The following is a 14,837-nucleotide window of genomic DNA, read 5'->3' as shown; positions in this document are numbered from 1 at the left end:
CCAAAAATACCTTTTCAGTTTTTTTTTTTTAGTTCGGGCTTATGCTTGTGTATTCTATCTTTGGAACTTCACCCTACCCCCCAGATCTCCGGTGCCTAGCCTTCTTGGGATCCTTTTTTTCCCTCTTGACTTTCCCTCCGCTTGTTAGTTCCACCTGTCAACTCGTTTCAATTTCAACATCCTGATTGTTCGTTGTCAGGAGGGCATCGACAATTTGTGTGCTAGTGCACGCTTTGCTTGGGCTTCCTCGCATCCCTTCGCTTTTCACGTCTTTCACGCCCTTCGGTCCCTTGGTGGACTCTAGTTTTTCTCCCTTAGTCCGTTCCAGTCTATCTCTTCATCTACCCAACGGTTGAGGAGCTGCACACAATGGGTACCCCCCCTACCGACTTCTCCCCATTCTCCTCCCTCAGACCCTTCACACTCTCCGGGGGCGAGTGAGAGCAGTCTGTATTTGCACAACATGCATCGTGATGTGAGTAGCGTGTATCCCAAGGCCAGTCGTCGAATCGAAGGGGTTAACCTCCCGATAGCAACACAGCTTTGCCTACGAAGACAAGAACGATCACGCAGAGTCCCAACAGTCCCTACTATACCGCAACCAACCGAGTCCCTTCAACGCTCCGATCGAAGACCCTTATGCGTCGACCGATTCACTCCGCCGTTACACCCTCCAAGACCCAGGCGTAACCATCTTCCCTGGCGATGGGGCATACCAGGAACCACGGTCGGTCACTCCCGGCTTTAATCGCCGATCCGGCATGCGATCCCCTATGACCACCGGGTCAGAATCCGCCTCCCCCTCCGAGGCCTGGGGACAGCGTCAAGCTCCCGGCTCTGGCCTTCGCCGTTATGCGACACGAAAGATCAAACTGGTCCAGGGCTCCGTCCTGAGTGTCGACTACCCGGTGCCAAGTGCCATTCAGAACGCCATCCAGCGCGAATACCGAGAGTCCGAGGAGGGATTTCCCGAGGAGTTCTCTCATCTGCGATGTGAGTGAGAAGGGAAGATAGACCATCCCGCCGGAAATGCTAATTAAGATGTAGACACGGCCGCTACTTGCGATCCCGACGAATTCACCCTTCGAAATGGCTACAACCTCCGGCCTGCGATGTACAATCGACACACGGAGCTGCTCATTGCCATCACCTACTACAACGAAGATAAGGTCCTCACAGCACGAACCCTTCACGGTGTCATGCAGAACATCCGCGACATTGTCAACCTGAAGAAATCAGAGTTTTGGAACAAAGGTGGTCCGGCCTGGCAGAAGATCGTCTGTTGCTTGGTCTTCGATGGAATAGATCCTTGCGACAAGAACACGCTTGATATGCTTGCCACGATCGGTATCTATCAAGATGGGATCATGAAGCGATCCGTTGATGGCCGTGAAACTGTTGCACACATCGTAAGTTAAAACCTTCATCCGGGTCAAGTGTATAAGAACCCATGACTAACATCTGTCTAGTTCGAATACACAACTCAGCTCTCCGTCACATCAAGCCAGCAATTGATCCGACCGCAAGGAAATGAATCAACCAATCTACCCCCGGTCCAAATGATCTTCTGTTTGAAGCAGAAGAACAGTAAGAAGATCAACTCCCACCGTTGGCTCTTCAACGGTTTCTGTCGTATTCTCAACCCGGAGGTCGTGATCCTGATCGATGCGGGTACCAAACCCGGCAAGAAATCCCTCCTCGCCCTGTGGGAATCTTTCTACAACGACAAGAACCTTGGTGGCTCTTGCGGTGAGATTCACGCTATGCTGGGTAAGGGCTGGAAGAACTTGATGAACCCCTTGGTCGCTGCGCAAAATTTTGAGTACAAGATCTCCAATATTCTCGACAAACCGCTGGAAAGTGCCTTCGGATACGTTAGTGTGTTGCCTGGTGCGTTCTCCGCATATCGGTACCGTGCCATTATGGGTCGCCCGCTGGAGCAATATTTCCACGGTGACCACACGCTTTCAAAACAGCTTGGAAAGAAGGGTATTGAGGGCATGAATATTTTCAAGAAGAACATGTTCCTTGCTGAAGATCGTATTCTTTGTTTCGAGTTGGTGGCTAAGGCCGGTTTCAAGTGGCATTTGACCTATGTCAAGGCATCCAAGGGCGAGACGGATGTGCCCGAAGGAGCCCCGGAGTTTATCTCTCAGCGCCGTCGTTGGTTAAACGGATCCTTCGCTGCCAGTCTGTACGCCATTATGCACTTTGGTCGTATCTATCGCAGTGGTCACAACTTCATTCGGCTGATTTTCCTCCACATTCAAATGGTCTACAATGTTGTGGGTCTCGTGATGACTTGGTTTTCGCTCGGTATGTATCTGCGAATTTTAGACCGATCTGAGGGGATTTGGATGCTAATCCTTCATAGCTTCGTACTGGTTAACTACCTCGGTTATCATGGACCTTGTCGGAACGCCAGGTTCATCGAACAAGTACAAGGGGTGGCCCTTCGGCAACGATGTATCGCCCATTCTGAACAACTTCTTGAAATATGGATACGTCTTCTTCCTTATGCTTCAATTCATCCTCGCTCTCGGAAACCGACCGAAAGGGTAAGTCTCGCAAGTCCAATGTGCTGATCTTTGTCTAACGATCAACTCGTCAACAGATCCCGGCTATTCTACACCCTCTCGTTCGTGTACTTTGCTATTGTCCAGTCCTACGTCCTGGTGTTATCCTTCTACCTTGTGGCCAATGCCTTTATGGGAGGAACCCTCGATTTCAGCATGGATAAAGGTGTCGGCGCTTTCTTGTCGTCCTTCTTCAGTTCCAGCGGAGCCGGAATCGTCGTGATTGCGTTGGTTTCGACCTACGGTGTCTATTTCGTGGCCAGTTTCTTGTATATGGATCCTTGGCACATGTTCACCTCGTCCTGGGCCTACTTTGCCGGTATGACGAGCTCAATCAACGTGCTAATGGTTTACGCTTTCTGTAACTGGCACGACGTGTCCTGGGGTACCAAGGGTTCAGATAAGAGCGAGGCCCTTCCAGAGGCGCAGACGAAGAAGGACGAAGGGAAATCCAACTTCATCGAGGAAGTGGATAAGCCCCAGGCCGATATTGACAGTCAATTCGAGGCCACCGTCAAGCGTGCGCTGGCGCCGTTTGTGGAGCCCGATGAGAAGGAGGAAAAGAGCATGGACGATTCGTACAAGGCCTTCCGAACGAACCTTATTCTGCTGTGGATCTTCAGCAATCTCATTTTGTCCCTGTGTATCACTGCGACCGGCGTGGATCGATTCTGTCTGACGGTATGTTCCTTCCCCGATCGATTGCCCAGGGCTGCGCTAACGTTAACGAACAGAACACCTCCACCGTCCGCACGTCGAACTACTTCTCGGCCATCCTGTGGACCACGGCCGGCTTGTCCCTCTTCCGTTTCATCGGGTCTCTCTGGTTCCTCGGAAAGTCCGGCATTCTCTGCTGCGTTTCCCGGCGCTAGAGCGGGGGAACCGCGAGGGTCTCTCAAGAGCCCAAGTCCTTTTTTGTTTTTGTTTTTTCCCCCCTCCTTTCATACTTGTTATTGTACATAGCACCATCCAAGGCGTGGGATTTGAAAATCTGGTTAATGATGTGTTTTCGGAGGAGAACTTTGTGTTATAGAGAGATGGATGGATGATTCTGATGTCCTCGAATCTTCCCCCTCTCATGTCTCAATTTTGGGGGAGTCATCGCCGAGGCTGGATCATGGGCGATCCATGTATGATTTGATTTCTGATTTGCCTACCTTGTTTTGACCTGCGGGAAAGGGTTCCGTGCCGCATTCGTGGGCTTCATTTCTCCGCGCTTTTTTCGAACTTACGTGTGTTTGATTATCCCAAAATCCACTATCATTTCTGATGAGTCTTCTGATATGATGCTGATATTCTATTGTACCTATTCTGATTGCCTTCTCTTGACTCGTGAATGGCGTGATCAGGACCGGTTTGCCGTAGAAGGTCCCCAGTATCACACCCTGCCGATCGGGTGTTCGGGCGATCCTCGTGGACCACAAGTGGATACGGATGACGGTTTAAAGGAAGGAGAGAGACAAATAAAGGGGAAAGGTGGCCCTCGTATCGAATGAAAACCAGTTTTTCCGGGGAGGGGAACACTGCCATCCACATCGCGATTGCATCTGCGGTCCACAGTGGGTCTTACCAAACCGGTTGCCTCGACCTTATGCCAGGGAGAACGCAGAGACTAGAAGAGCCCAGAGGGACAGACCGGAGGGGACCAGTGAGTGGTCATCTTGCAGATAAGCCAGAATAAAGTCCTCGGAGGACAGATATCCGAGCAGGCCACGGCTGGGCGAATCGGGGCAAGGGAAGCCTGTACGTTTCTCTTCATAGAAAGTCATGGAACGCCCGCCTGGCTCGTTTCGCCCTTCCAGGCAGGTTAGACGGGGGCATTGTTGCCCACCAGGTCGCATCTGATGGAGGGAATGTGCGCAGGCGAGGGGTCCAGATTCATGGCCGTCAGCCTTTAGCGTCTTTGGCGGTGGTCTCCCCGCATAGACCAGTGACGATCCCATGTGGCCCCAGTCGGAGGGGGGTAACGAATGGTACGAGGGTCTCGGAGAGATGGAGTTTCTCGTGGACTTTGCTAGCCACACTCTACGCAGTACCTGCCTCCACTGCCCCGTGGGAATGGGCATTCTTGGGTCAAGATGCAGTCCATGGCGTCATGCTACCCGCTTTGGAGGTTTCAGTTCTCGTTCTCCACCTCAACTTGAACCATGCGCGCCTAGGCCATCGGCAAGTATATAAACTGTCCCCCTTACGGCCCCGATGGGCTCACATTGATTCTATACATCATCGCTAGATCGTTTGTTATCTTTGTGCACTAGTTGAATCCCCACTCTCTGCGTATCCACCACCGAGCCGCTTATCTCCACCCCAAATGTCGCAGTATATCCCGCAGATTACTTCCCACTCTCTAGCGGACAAGGTGGTCCTCATTACGGGTATGTCTCAAGTAAATGCTGTCTCCGCCTAAGGGGGGGGGGGGTTCCCATTGCCACACTGTTTATGTGAGAGGATACTAAATAATGGCCTGACAGGCGGTGCCAATGGCATTGGTGCCAGTCTCGTACAAGACTGCCTTGAGAAAGGCGCCAACGTATGCTTCGGAGACCTGGATAATGTGGAAGGAGAACGACTGTTGAACAAAACCCGCGAGAGGTTCCCTCCTGTCGAGAATGGACCGGCCCGGGTGGTCTTCCAACCTACCGATGTCACCAATTACCAATCCGTCCTGTCGCTGTTCGACCTGGCCTTTGAGACCTACAAGCGAATTGACCATGTGGTGTCGGCCGCAGGAATCGTCGAGATCGGGAATTGGTTCGACTTTGGCTTGACCTTGGACTCTGTCCGTGAGGTAAGCCCCCCCCCTTTCCCGAAGTTGCCACAACGAGACTAACCCTCTTCCTCAAGACCCCCACCTCCAAAGTACTGGACGTCAACCTTCTGGGCACCATGTATGTTGCTCGCATTGCCTCGGTCTACCTCCGCCACAACCGGGGCCCCGGCACAGACCGTTCCATCCTCCTCTTCTCTTGTGTCTCTGGATTCAAAGAGAGCCCGTCCTTGTTTGTCTACCAGGCGTCCAAGCACGGCGTGCTCGGGCTCATGCGCTCGCTGCGCAGCTACATCTCATCCCCGTATAAACACTGCATCCGGATTAACACCATCGCCCCCTGGATCACCGAAACCGATAGTGTCAAGAAGATCCAGCACAAATGGAAGGAGGCAAGCCTGCCCACCAACACCCCCCAGGAGGTCTCTCACATTGCCGCTGGGATGCTAGCCGACCGATCCCTCAACGGCAAGTCCATGTTCGTGGAAGGAGGCCGCGCATGGGAAACCGAGGAGAATGTCGAGCGTCTCGAATCCCACTGGCTGGGCGAGGAACCATCCAAGGCCTTGGCTGCCGGACAGGAATTCCTCGACGACGGCTCCATCTGGACAGCGAAGCCACGCCAGCGCAGCAGCATCTCCGTGAGTGGAATTCCCCCCCGGTGTTCCGCGTGAGAAGCAGAATGGCATTTTCAACGGACCCAAGAAGAGTTTCAGCAAGGGCGATTTCACCCCTGTCGCGAATGGAGTCCACTAAAGGTGGTCATGGCATAACGGCCTTTTTTAACGAATTGTTCTGATTTGATACCCATATCTTGTAATGTTGGAAGTGCATCCAAGCTTTGCTGGTTACTCTCATGAGGGGAATTCCAGCGGTGCTGAAAGTAAGGTGGGGACTTAGCCGAGTGAATTAGGACCCAACGAGTTCTGTCTCATTGGAAGTTTGTTTGATCATAGATTGAATTTAATGGAATGCATCTCTGTTCACTCCGATCAGTACTGCCGTGTACTCCTATTCATCGTAACTCCCTGCGCAGGCGTCCCTGCAAAGGCGAGGCTACTGTCCCGCAGGACCCGCAAGTGGATCTCCGTAGATTAAGCATTGTTGCGTTATGTAGATCCGGTGCCAGAAGGCCCACCTCTGACGATTGCGTGCTATTCAAACTTGCATCTTGTTCCGGTAGAAGCGTCTGTTTCTCTGTTGATTTGACAATCGAGCTCCGAGCGCGATAATATTGCTAAGATAAGAACAAGCAAACGCTTTCTATGCAGGAAGTCTCTCATTCGAGGTTTCATTTGCTATCGACCTCAAAGCGAATTTCTATAAGGCGTCTAGCGGGAGAGAACCCCCCAGGAATTATTATAGGCTTTTCTCGATCTCGGCGACCTCGGCCATCGTCTCCCGAATAGCCTTCTTCACCGGCTCCCCAGCAGGCTCGTAAGGGTGACGCGGGTGAAGTTTCTCTTCTGTATTTGAAATCCCGGCCGCGCGAGCCGAGTAAGTTGCGACAGCGTGCTTGGTGGAAGCGATGCCACTCTTGATAGGACTCTCGGCCAGAGCAGCCTTCTGCTGCAGTTTCAGTGCATCCTCAAGTTGGCCCTTCCGGTAAAGGGTGTAGATGTGAGCAGCCGTCTTGGGGAAAACGTTTGCAAATGCCGCAATACAGCCTGCACTGCCCGCAGCCAGACCGCCGATCAAGAAATCGGATTGCCCTCCAAATGTCGCGAACTCGCTGGGAGAGAACGTAGCAGCCAATCGAGTGATCTTCCCCACAGACCCGCAAGTGAGCTTCACACCGACTACGTTGGACTTGCCCGAGCTGCTGGAGGCAGCTGACTCGCGTACAATGGCGGTGATAGTCTCCGAGTCCATATCGACTCCGTTGCACACCCCGGGAAGTTATAGACCACCACTGGAAGAGGCGACTTGGCTGCGACCTCGGAGAAGAACCTCTTCACGACATTCATCGTGGTGGCTTTGCCGAAGTATGCAGGCGGGAGAACGAGGAGGTAGTTGGCGCCGGCGGCGGCGGCATCGTGGGCGAGCTCGAGGGTTTGTTTGGTCGAATGGGCCCCAACGCCGGCCATCAACGGAAAATTGGGGCCCACGGCCGCTCGGGCGGCGGCAATGAGCTGAGAGCGCTCGTCTCGAGTCAAGAGGAACGCTTCCGAATTTGTTCCCAGGATGACCAGGCCGGCAAGGCCGGTCGTGGACAGGTAGCCGAAGTACTTCGACTGCGACTCCAAGTCTAACGCGTCTTTGCTGTGATCGAAGAAGGTGACCGCAGGGCACCACACCCCCGCCGGTGGAACCTGTGGTAGTGACGCGTCGTGAGAACCCATTATGTCCCGTTCCTTGGGGTGATGAAAATGAACCAGTGCAACTAGAGGGCAGTGCGAGCGTGAAGCGCGTAGCCCTCTTTAATGGATTCTCGCCTCACCCCGCAATCGGATAATTCTCCGACGGACACATAACGATAGAGCGAGTTTGGAGGGGCTGCTCCCCGCCTGCGGGGATATGCCGATGAATAAAAGGGGCATCGTCAAGTTCTGGCGGCCGTGAATTGCTCTTTGGTGGATCACACCCCGAGCTTCGGAGGGCGAGCCCGATGGGCTATATCGCCAGTTGCCAAGATAGCCTGCGATTAACCAGAGCTTGTGGGCCTTATTTTCTGAATTGCTTGATCATCCAGACTCATCGATATGCATGTACAGAGTTAGGTGGGCAATACGAGGGACCGGAAGACCTGCCGATGCATTGGAGGGATCCCCCCGATGGTGTCCCTCACGCCCCGGTATCATAAGATTATTTCAACCGAGTGTTTCTAGTCTTCTGAGGATTTTTACTATCGGAAGAGTCGTCCGAACGGCTACTGCAACAAAGACAGTCACATTCCCATCAGTATCTGGGACTGCTTGGGCCAGCGAGGCCAAGTTCATCCCTGCCGGTGCTATCTGTGCGCTAACAGCAATATGTGGCTGACCCTCTCCCTCAAGTGGGAACTATGCGCCAGAGAACATATCATTACGCAAACGGTTAGCCAACTGGATCTCCCTTCGTATCAGAAAACTCGAGAGATGCTATCTCAGGAGCTCATTCAGGAGTCCTCAGTCTCCTCCGTTCTTGGAGTTCTGAGGCGCCATCCAAGGCCAGTCTCGGGCGCGGACCACGATCAGCAGCATATCATCAGATAAGATAGATCGTGTCAGGTTCCAAACACTAACATGGACTATTGCGACGGTCGACAATCTTACCGGCACTGGATCACTACAATTGATTAGGGTTTCTCTCAAAAGACTGTCACTCTAAGCCCCCAACGTCTATATTCCAGAGTCAGCTTGGTCCAACGCCAAATATTTGAGTCGCTGGGGTTCCCCTGCGAGAGCTTCAGGCACTTCGATTTTATGCCGTATCGCCCTACGCTCGAACAAGCTGAGCCAGGATTTGCGGTAGTACCTCGCGCCTGTGCTATAGCCTAACAGCCTATGGCCCGAGCAAAGGACAGAGGCGAAAGATTGCCCAATTTACGAAAGCAAAGGAACTTTCTCCGCTCTTTGATCTGCGTATCTAGGATTCGCTCCGGGGGAGATTTCGAAGATGTTTCCGCCATTTGGCGGTTCCCGGGAGAGATGCAGATGGAAGGTGGGTTTGTATGCCCTTTGCAAAGAACATGGGCCTGTATGGTGAGTGGTGGGGGCCTCAGCTCGAACTCGCGACCGGATTCTTTATGTTAAAACCAACCCATCATCCAGGAGACAGGGTGGGGTTCCTTCTGGCCAAAAAGGACTCGAAAGAGACTGCAGCAGTCACTGATGCTATATTGGAAATATCACAACGCCCCCGACGTATCAAACCCACCAGCATTCGGAGCAAAGATAACCAGCGAGGTCCTCCAGATCGGAAGGCTTTGCGCGTAGTGGTATGACGGCGAAGCGTATGAGCGGTCATATTCGTAAAACACAAAGTGAGCTTCACAGCAATTTGATCGCGCTCGGCACGCACGCCAGCGCATTCCTTTAATCACAGGAGCACCTGGGTCCTGCGAACGCCTGATCTGTCCCTCGGGGATGTTTGGATTCCGGGGATGTCACTGGAAGTGGTGACCACCCCCCGAGGTAAGGCCACCAGGATGAATGATTGCTGATGTCAGACTAACCCCCGTCCTAGAGCAATATCATGGCTATGTGGTGGCTCTCGAATTGCGGCTTGTGGGCTGAACCACGGCGATATGAAGTACGTGGCGCGCTCGATCGCTCAATATCTAAAGGATTTCAGGGATTGGTTCCTTTTATTGAGGGGGCCTGCGAATTGGGGGCGTTAGATAACGCAAGCTCACGTCATAGGCTGGTTGGCCCCTGTGATGTATGAATATCCCAGTTCGTGACATTTCTTATGAAGATCATTTATGGAGCACATGCAAGCCTATGCTAGCGCCCCGAGATTCCTGCGCTAAGAGCCGAGGGACTCGTCCCCATGATCCACTGGCAAAGTGATCCGCTAGAGCCCCCGTTGATTTAGATGATCCTGCAAAGCATGAGCATTTGCCTATTTAGGCATTCAGCAGAGCTAGCAGACAAAGGGACGAGGCCTCAAATGGAAAAATCATTTAGAACGATGCTTCTCCTTCTCCAGTGAGTAGTACGATATGAACCGTATGCTGTGGTTGAGTGAATTCACTAGTACGGATCGGTTGGCGTCTGGGGTGTTATGACTCACAAAAAAAAAAAAAATTAGACGAATAAAACAGGCCTGGATGCCAGACAAGTCGAGCTCACAGGTGATCCCCAAATTCCAGAGCCAATCATCACGGCCAGTAAACAAGATAAACCAAAATGCCGGTGACCGTGGACGACTCCTCTCCAACCCAAGTGTTCATCGACGCACACATAGCCAATCTCTGTGAAACCGCCGAAGCCATCCATGTCCAGCGACAAGGTGAGGAATGCGCCCGAAAGAATCCAAAAGAGGATGTCTTAGTTCAGCCGGGACCCAAGGGGGAGTTCTCATTCGAACATCATCGGCCTTGACTGGAAAGCTCAACCGGGCCGTTGGATCTGGGAAACAGGGCGCACTCGACAACGCAGATCTCGAAAAGGTGGAGTCCATTTTCGGAGTGATCGGCCTCGGCGCAGAGATCCATCTCAGCCCTTTTGCTTCGGCGGCGACCATCCAAACCTTACTCTCTCGCGGATATGTGAATTGGGGGCGCCTCCACACCTATTGGTGCCGAGTCGACGGTCCGCCCGCCGACCACGCCACCGGCACACGGAAGGCTGAACCAGGACATGTGGTGACTCGGACTGTGCAGTCGAGTGAGATCGAGCAGTTCGTCCAGGCGTCGGTGGCTGGGTTCGAGGATGGAGGCCGCTCCCCGGCGCTATTGCGCACAGTTGCCGGAATCGCGGCGTCCAGGCCAGACACGACCTTGTATCTGGCAGAAGTGGATGGGCACGTTGCGGGAGGCGCGGCTATGGCGATCATCGAGACGGCCGATGGGAGTGTGGCTCATCTATATCTGGATAGTACTATCCCCCGGCATCGAGGACGGGGCGTGCATCAAGCATTGATCCACGCGCGACTGCACGATGCCCATCATTCCGGCATTTCGGTTGCGAGCATGATTACTCGACCCGGATCGGGCAGTGCGCGCAATGCAGAGCGAGCAGGGTTGTCGCTGGCCTATACCACTTCGGTGTTCCACCTGGACAGAAGGTCGTAGCCGCAGGCCAGAGCCTGAGCATGATGTCCGGGCAGCCATCCTATCTTGTTACGATATGAGCTGGGAGCATCTCCTAGGAGAATCATTATTCTCTTTTTTCAAGGTTCCTGGCGATTCTGGACCTCATGGGTATTGGAATTAGAAGTTTAGTAGAAAGACTGTTCACGCACTCTTAATGCCTCCAAGCATGTCTAGGCCCCTTCGGGAATACTATCACTATCGATGCCCTGCTTGGTGTCAGGGAACCCCCGGGGGCTGATCGCGCCATAGTCTCAGCCCCAAGGCTAATCCGTCCACGATAATGCACAATAGAGCCGGACGACCAGTCCGCTGTCCGACCGAACGCCGTGCACGGGGATCTTGTACCGGCAGCCACGTCCGCAAAGCAGATTGCAGCAAAAGACCCGGATTCGGCTTCGCTCCAACTGGATGGTTTGGTGGCTTGGAAGCCCTGGACACGATAGGATAGATCTGGGGTCTTGGCCCCAAAAAATCAGGGTGGTTTCGTAAGCCGTCGATCCTTCTTCACGGCTCATTAATTAGGATGGGTTACGATCGAACGACTACCTGTCATTCGCGACCGGTTACCACAGAGAATCCCAGACCAGACCTGCAGAAAACAACAGAACCATTCAGGGGGGTTGAGGTGGTAATACAGCCCCGGATTGTCTTTACCCCGCTTAATCTCGAAACTGGGGCCTGTTGTCAGCGTACCCAATTTCAGACTGGAGCACGAACCCCCCCCCCCCCGGTCGTTTCGGGGTGGGGTCGCCTCCAACTTTCGTGCCTGTGACTCGCAGCCCCTTTGGCTCCAACCCATGCGGGGGAGCTTGTATACCCCAAGTTTTCGAGCATGTTAACGGGCGCTGTTAGGTAACGAGATTGGCGTTTCTGGCAGCATTTACCGTCTCACTCCGAGGCCGTGCTGGGTCCTCAGAGAACCCCGGTCATCGAGTCCCGGAAGGAGATGACGGTAGGATATCTCGAGGCTCAGGGGGTATCGACTATCCACAGCTGCGCTTTATCTGGTATTATTAGCAACATACATAACTGCGTATGAGACATCTGGAAACGTCAACAATAAACAGCCGTTTGCGGGCTCACGTGACCGCGGTGACAATTCCGGGCAGTCGAGCGGGAAGTACGGGAAGTACGGGAAGTTACAGAGTGGAAATGCAAATTTGGGAAGGACCAGGTCGTTTTCTACGTGGGCGAATCGGTGCTGTGGACCTTGTGAACCCTGCAGGGCTCGGTAGAGGCGGAGTCCGAAACAGGCAAAGGGGCCTTACGAATCGAATCACCCAACCCTTATCATGCTATGCCCTTTGGACGGAGTACTCCTTGGGCGTGGTTCTCCCCAGATGCGCCCCGGGCGATCCGGGTGGCTGGTGGCGTCCTCTGACCACGCTCAATGGAGTGTAGCGCCATGCTATGCTCGCAACATGGGAAGCTTGTCCCAGAAGTATATTCGACGTCATCCTTTCGACCTGTCACCGAACATCGCTCTCCCCGCAATCATGGGGTTATGAAACATTAAGTTAAGCACGGCAGCGCACGATGAATCTTTTACATAAAAACCGAAACCTTCTTATCGTAGAGACCGGGCTATGGTGGGTCGAACGGAGGCAAAAATGGCCCGCAGCACCCGGGGAGTTGCCTCGAACAGCAAAGTTCAGTGGCCGCCGGGCAAATTCAGGCGACCAGAGCAATCAGCGTGCAGCAAACGGGTAGTAAGTGGGCAGTAAGTGGGCAGTAAGTGGGCAGTAAGTGGGCAGAGGGTGGGCAGAGGGTTAGAGAACCCTGGGAATCGTGGAGCTCATTAGGCCCGCATGCGGCCTTTTCGTTGGAGGGACGATCGCGGGTGGAGCAGCGTCGTACTCCACGTGTGGATGCGCACTCGACAAAAGAGAGAGAAAAAAAAATTCAATCGACGCCCGGAACTCTGTTAGTCACGGATTTGACTCTTTCTATCTTTTCGAATGACCTTCCTTCGCCTCCACTAGAGATAACGCTGTCCACGCTAATTCACGCTTGATCCAACTGTGGGATCTAGTCGCCGAGCTAGAATTCCACCCCCAAAATCCCTCATCGCCTCTTATACTCGCGTGTCTGCGTCACTTTTCGTCTCCATCCACTTTTTTTCTTCTTCCTCGTTCTTCCTTTTTGCCCTCTCCCCCCCTTCCCCCATCTTGTTCTGGCAACAATGGGTTACGCAGAAGACATCTCGAATGGCTCCGAGGGGAGCAAGTTCACCGAGAACGATGAGAAGACCTACGTGTCGCCACCCGCGTTCGAGGGTGATATTGTTGGGGAGATGAGCGAGGCCGAGCGCCATGGTGTGCAGAAGTTCAACCGCCTGGGCTGGAAGCGATTGACCGTCGTCTTGATCGTCGAGGCCATCGCCCTGGGTAGTCTGTCTATCCCCAAGACCTTCGCTACGCTGGGCATGGTGGCGGGTGTCATCTGCTGTGTCGGGGTCGGACTGATCGCGATCTACACCAGTTACGTCGTCGGTCAGGTCAAGCTGCTGTTCCCGGAGGTGTCCCATTACGCCGATGCGGGGCGCCTGATGTTTGGTCGTTTTGGGTATGAACTCATCTACGTCATGTTGGCTCTGCAGCTGGTCTTCCTGACGGGATCGCACACCTTGACCGGGACCATTGCCTGGATGAACATCACCGAAAGCCACATCTGCTCCGTCGTCTTTGCCGTCGTCTCCGCCATCCTCTTGCTGCTGCTGGCTGTCCCGCCGAGTTTCGCAGAAGTGGCGATCCTCGGATACGTGGATTTCGCCTCCATCATCATCGCCATTGGCATCACGATTATCGGCACTGGTGTGTCCTCGACCAACAGCCCTGGTGGCTTGTCAGCCGTTCCCTGGTCGGCATGGCCCAAGGATAACCTCACCTTTGGCGAAGGGTTCAACTCCATCACCAACATCGTCTTCGCGTACAGTTTCGCCATGTGCCAGTTCTCCTTCATGGACGAAATGCACACGCCTCGCGACTACGTGAAATCCATCTGGGTGCTGGGAATCATTGAGATTATCATCTACACGTTAACGGGTGCGTTGGTCTACGCCTTTGTTGGACCATCGGTGTCCTCCCCCGCCTTGACCTCCGCCGGCCATCTGCTGGGCCGTGTCGCATATGGCATCGCTCTGCCCGTCATCTTCATCAGTGGCTCGATCAACACGGTCGTCTGTGGTCGTATGATCCACGGCCGCATCTTTGCGAAATCGCCTGTTCGCTACATCAACACCAAGATGGGCTGGATCACTTGGCTGGCCATCATCACTGTTATCACCGTTCTCGCCTTCATCATCGCCGAGGTTATCCCCTTCTTCGACGATCTATTGTCCATTTCGTCCGCCCTCTTCATCTCCGGCTTCAGTTTCTACTTCCCCGCTATGATGTGGTTCATCCTCATTCGCAAGGGTAGCATCTTTGAGCGCAAGAACTTGCTGCTTGGCATTACCAACCTCTTCATCATGCTCATTGGTTTCCTTATTCTGGGTGCCGGAACTTACTCCAGTGTTGATGATATTGTAAGTCCCCTTCGCATTCCTCCTCCCGCCACTCCCAGCTTGACTAATGACGAATTAGATCTCGCAATACAACGCCGGTACCGTGCGTGGTGTTTTCACTTGTGCCGCTCCGACGTCGTAAGCGTGAGCCGCCCTGGGGTGGTTTTTCTATTCTTTCTTATTATCGTTTTTCCATGGGTATTTGATCTTTCCTGCCAAGAAAAGGTTAGAGAGAAAGGGGCGCAGGGC

The 14,837-nt window shown here is 53.5% G+C and overlaps 9 protein-coding genes across 9 annotated transcripts; 7 read left to right on the top strand and 2 right to left on the bottom strand.

Moving 5' to 3' along the window:
• Positions 1-319: 319 nt before the first annotated feature.
• On the top strand, positions 320-3,448 carry N7468_009717 (uncharacterized protein; the record flags this gene model as incomplete). The annotated part of the gene is made up of 7 exons (XM_058479013.1): positions 320-475; positions 534-993; positions 1,048-1,409; positions 1,470-2,316; positions 2,375-2,558; positions 2,615-3,257; positions 3,311-3,448. Coding segments are annotated over 7 exons (2,790 nt in total), but the record flags the coding sequence as incomplete, so codon positions are not given.
• Positions 3,449-4,165: 717 nt separating this feature from the next.
• N7468_009716 (uncharacterized protein) lies at positions 4,166-4,519 on the bottom strand (the record flags this gene model as incomplete). Its single annotated transcript, XM_058479012.1, has 1 exon — positions 4,166-4,519. The coding sequence occupies one exon, from the start codon at positions 4,517-4,519 to the stop codon at positions 4,166-4,168; it is 354 nt and encodes a 117-aa protein (XP_058327342.1).
• A 368-nt stretch (positions 4,520-4,887) lies between these two features.
• N7468_009715 (Short-chain dehydrogenase/reductase SDR) lies at positions 4,888-6,099 on the top strand (the record flags this gene model as incomplete). The annotated part of the gene is made up of 4 exons (XM_058479011.1): positions 4,888-4,951; positions 5,048-5,364; positions 5,421-5,984; positions 6,019-6,099. The coding sequence occupies 4 exons, from the start codon at positions 4,888-4,890 to the stop codon at positions 6,097-6,099; spliced, it is 1,026 nt and encodes a 341-aa protein (XP_058327341.1).
• A 603-nt stretch (positions 6,100-6,702) lies between these two features.
• On the bottom strand, positions 6,703-7,685 carry N7468_009714 (dihydrodipicolinate synthase family protein; the record flags this gene model as incomplete). Its single annotated transcript, XM_058479010.1, has 2 exons — positions 6,703-7,162; positions 7,234-7,685. 2 exons carry the CDS (start codon positions 7,683-7,685, stop codon positions 6,703-6,705), a joined length of 912 nt encoding a protein of 303 aa, XP_058327340.1.
• Positions 7,686-8,315: 630 nt separating this feature from the next.
• N7468_009713 (aromatic-amino-acid aminotransferase) lies at positions 8,316-8,822 on the top strand (the record flags this gene model as incomplete). Its single annotated transcript, XM_058479009.1, is given in 3 exon segments — positions 8,316-8,462; positions 8,497-8,625; positions 8,640-8,822. The coding sequence occupies 3 exon segments, from the start codon at positions 8,316-8,318 to the stop codon at positions 8,820-8,822; spliced, it is 459 nt and encodes a 152-aa protein (XP_058327339.1).
• Positions 8,823-8,828: 6 nt separating this feature from the next.
• N7468_009712 (uncharacterized protein) lies at positions 8,829-9,363 on the top strand (the record flags this gene model as incomplete). The annotated part of the gene is given in 3 exon segments (XM_058479008.1): positions 8,829-8,993; positions 9,011-9,262; positions 9,277-9,363. 3 exon segments carry the CDS (start codon positions 8,829-8,831, stop codon positions 9,361-9,363), a joined length of 504 nt encoding a protein of 167 aa, XP_058327338.1.
• A 64-nt stretch (positions 9,364-9,427) lies between these two features.
• Positions 9,428-9,664, top strand: N7468_009711 (uncharacterized protein; the record flags this gene model as incomplete). The annotated part of the gene is made up of 2 exons (XM_058479007.1): positions 9,428-9,458; positions 9,513-9,664. 2 exons carry the CDS (start codon positions 9,428-9,430, stop codon positions 9,662-9,664), a joined length of 183 nt encoding a protein of 60 aa, XP_058327337.1.
• Positions 9,665-10,175: 511 nt separating this feature from the next.
• On the top strand, positions 10,176-11,062 carry N7468_009710 (uncharacterized protein; the record flags this gene model as incomplete). The annotated part of the gene is made up of 2 exons (XM_058479006.1): positions 10,176-10,278; positions 10,326-11,062. 2 exons carry the CDS (start codon positions 10,176-10,178, stop codon positions 11,060-11,062), a joined length of 840 nt encoding a protein of 279 aa, XP_058327336.1.
• Positions 11,063-13,265: 2,203 nt separating this feature from the next.
• Positions 13,266-14,730, top strand: N7468_009709 (putative amino acid transporter; the record flags this gene model as incomplete). The annotated part of the gene is made up of 2 exons (XM_058479005.1): positions 13,266-14,609; positions 14,668-14,730. 2 exons carry the CDS (start codon positions 13,266-13,268, stop codon positions 14,728-14,730), a joined length of 1,407 nt encoding a protein of 468 aa, XP_058327335.1.
• Between the last annotated feature and the right edge of the window lie 107 nt (positions 14,731-14,837).

The sequence above is a fragment of the Penicillium chermesinum genome (assembly GCF_028974085.1).
Source record: "Penicillium chermesinum strain IBT 19713 chromosome Unknown utg000007l:1.0-2695246.0:1.0-2697696.0, whole genome shotgun sequence".
NCBI lineage: Eukaryota > Fungi > Ascomycota > Eurotiomycetes > Eurotiales > Aspergillaceae > Penicillium > Penicillium chermesinum.
The sequence above is the reverse complement of the archived record's forward strand: the minus strand, read 5'-3'. Positions and strand labels throughout refer to the sequence as shown.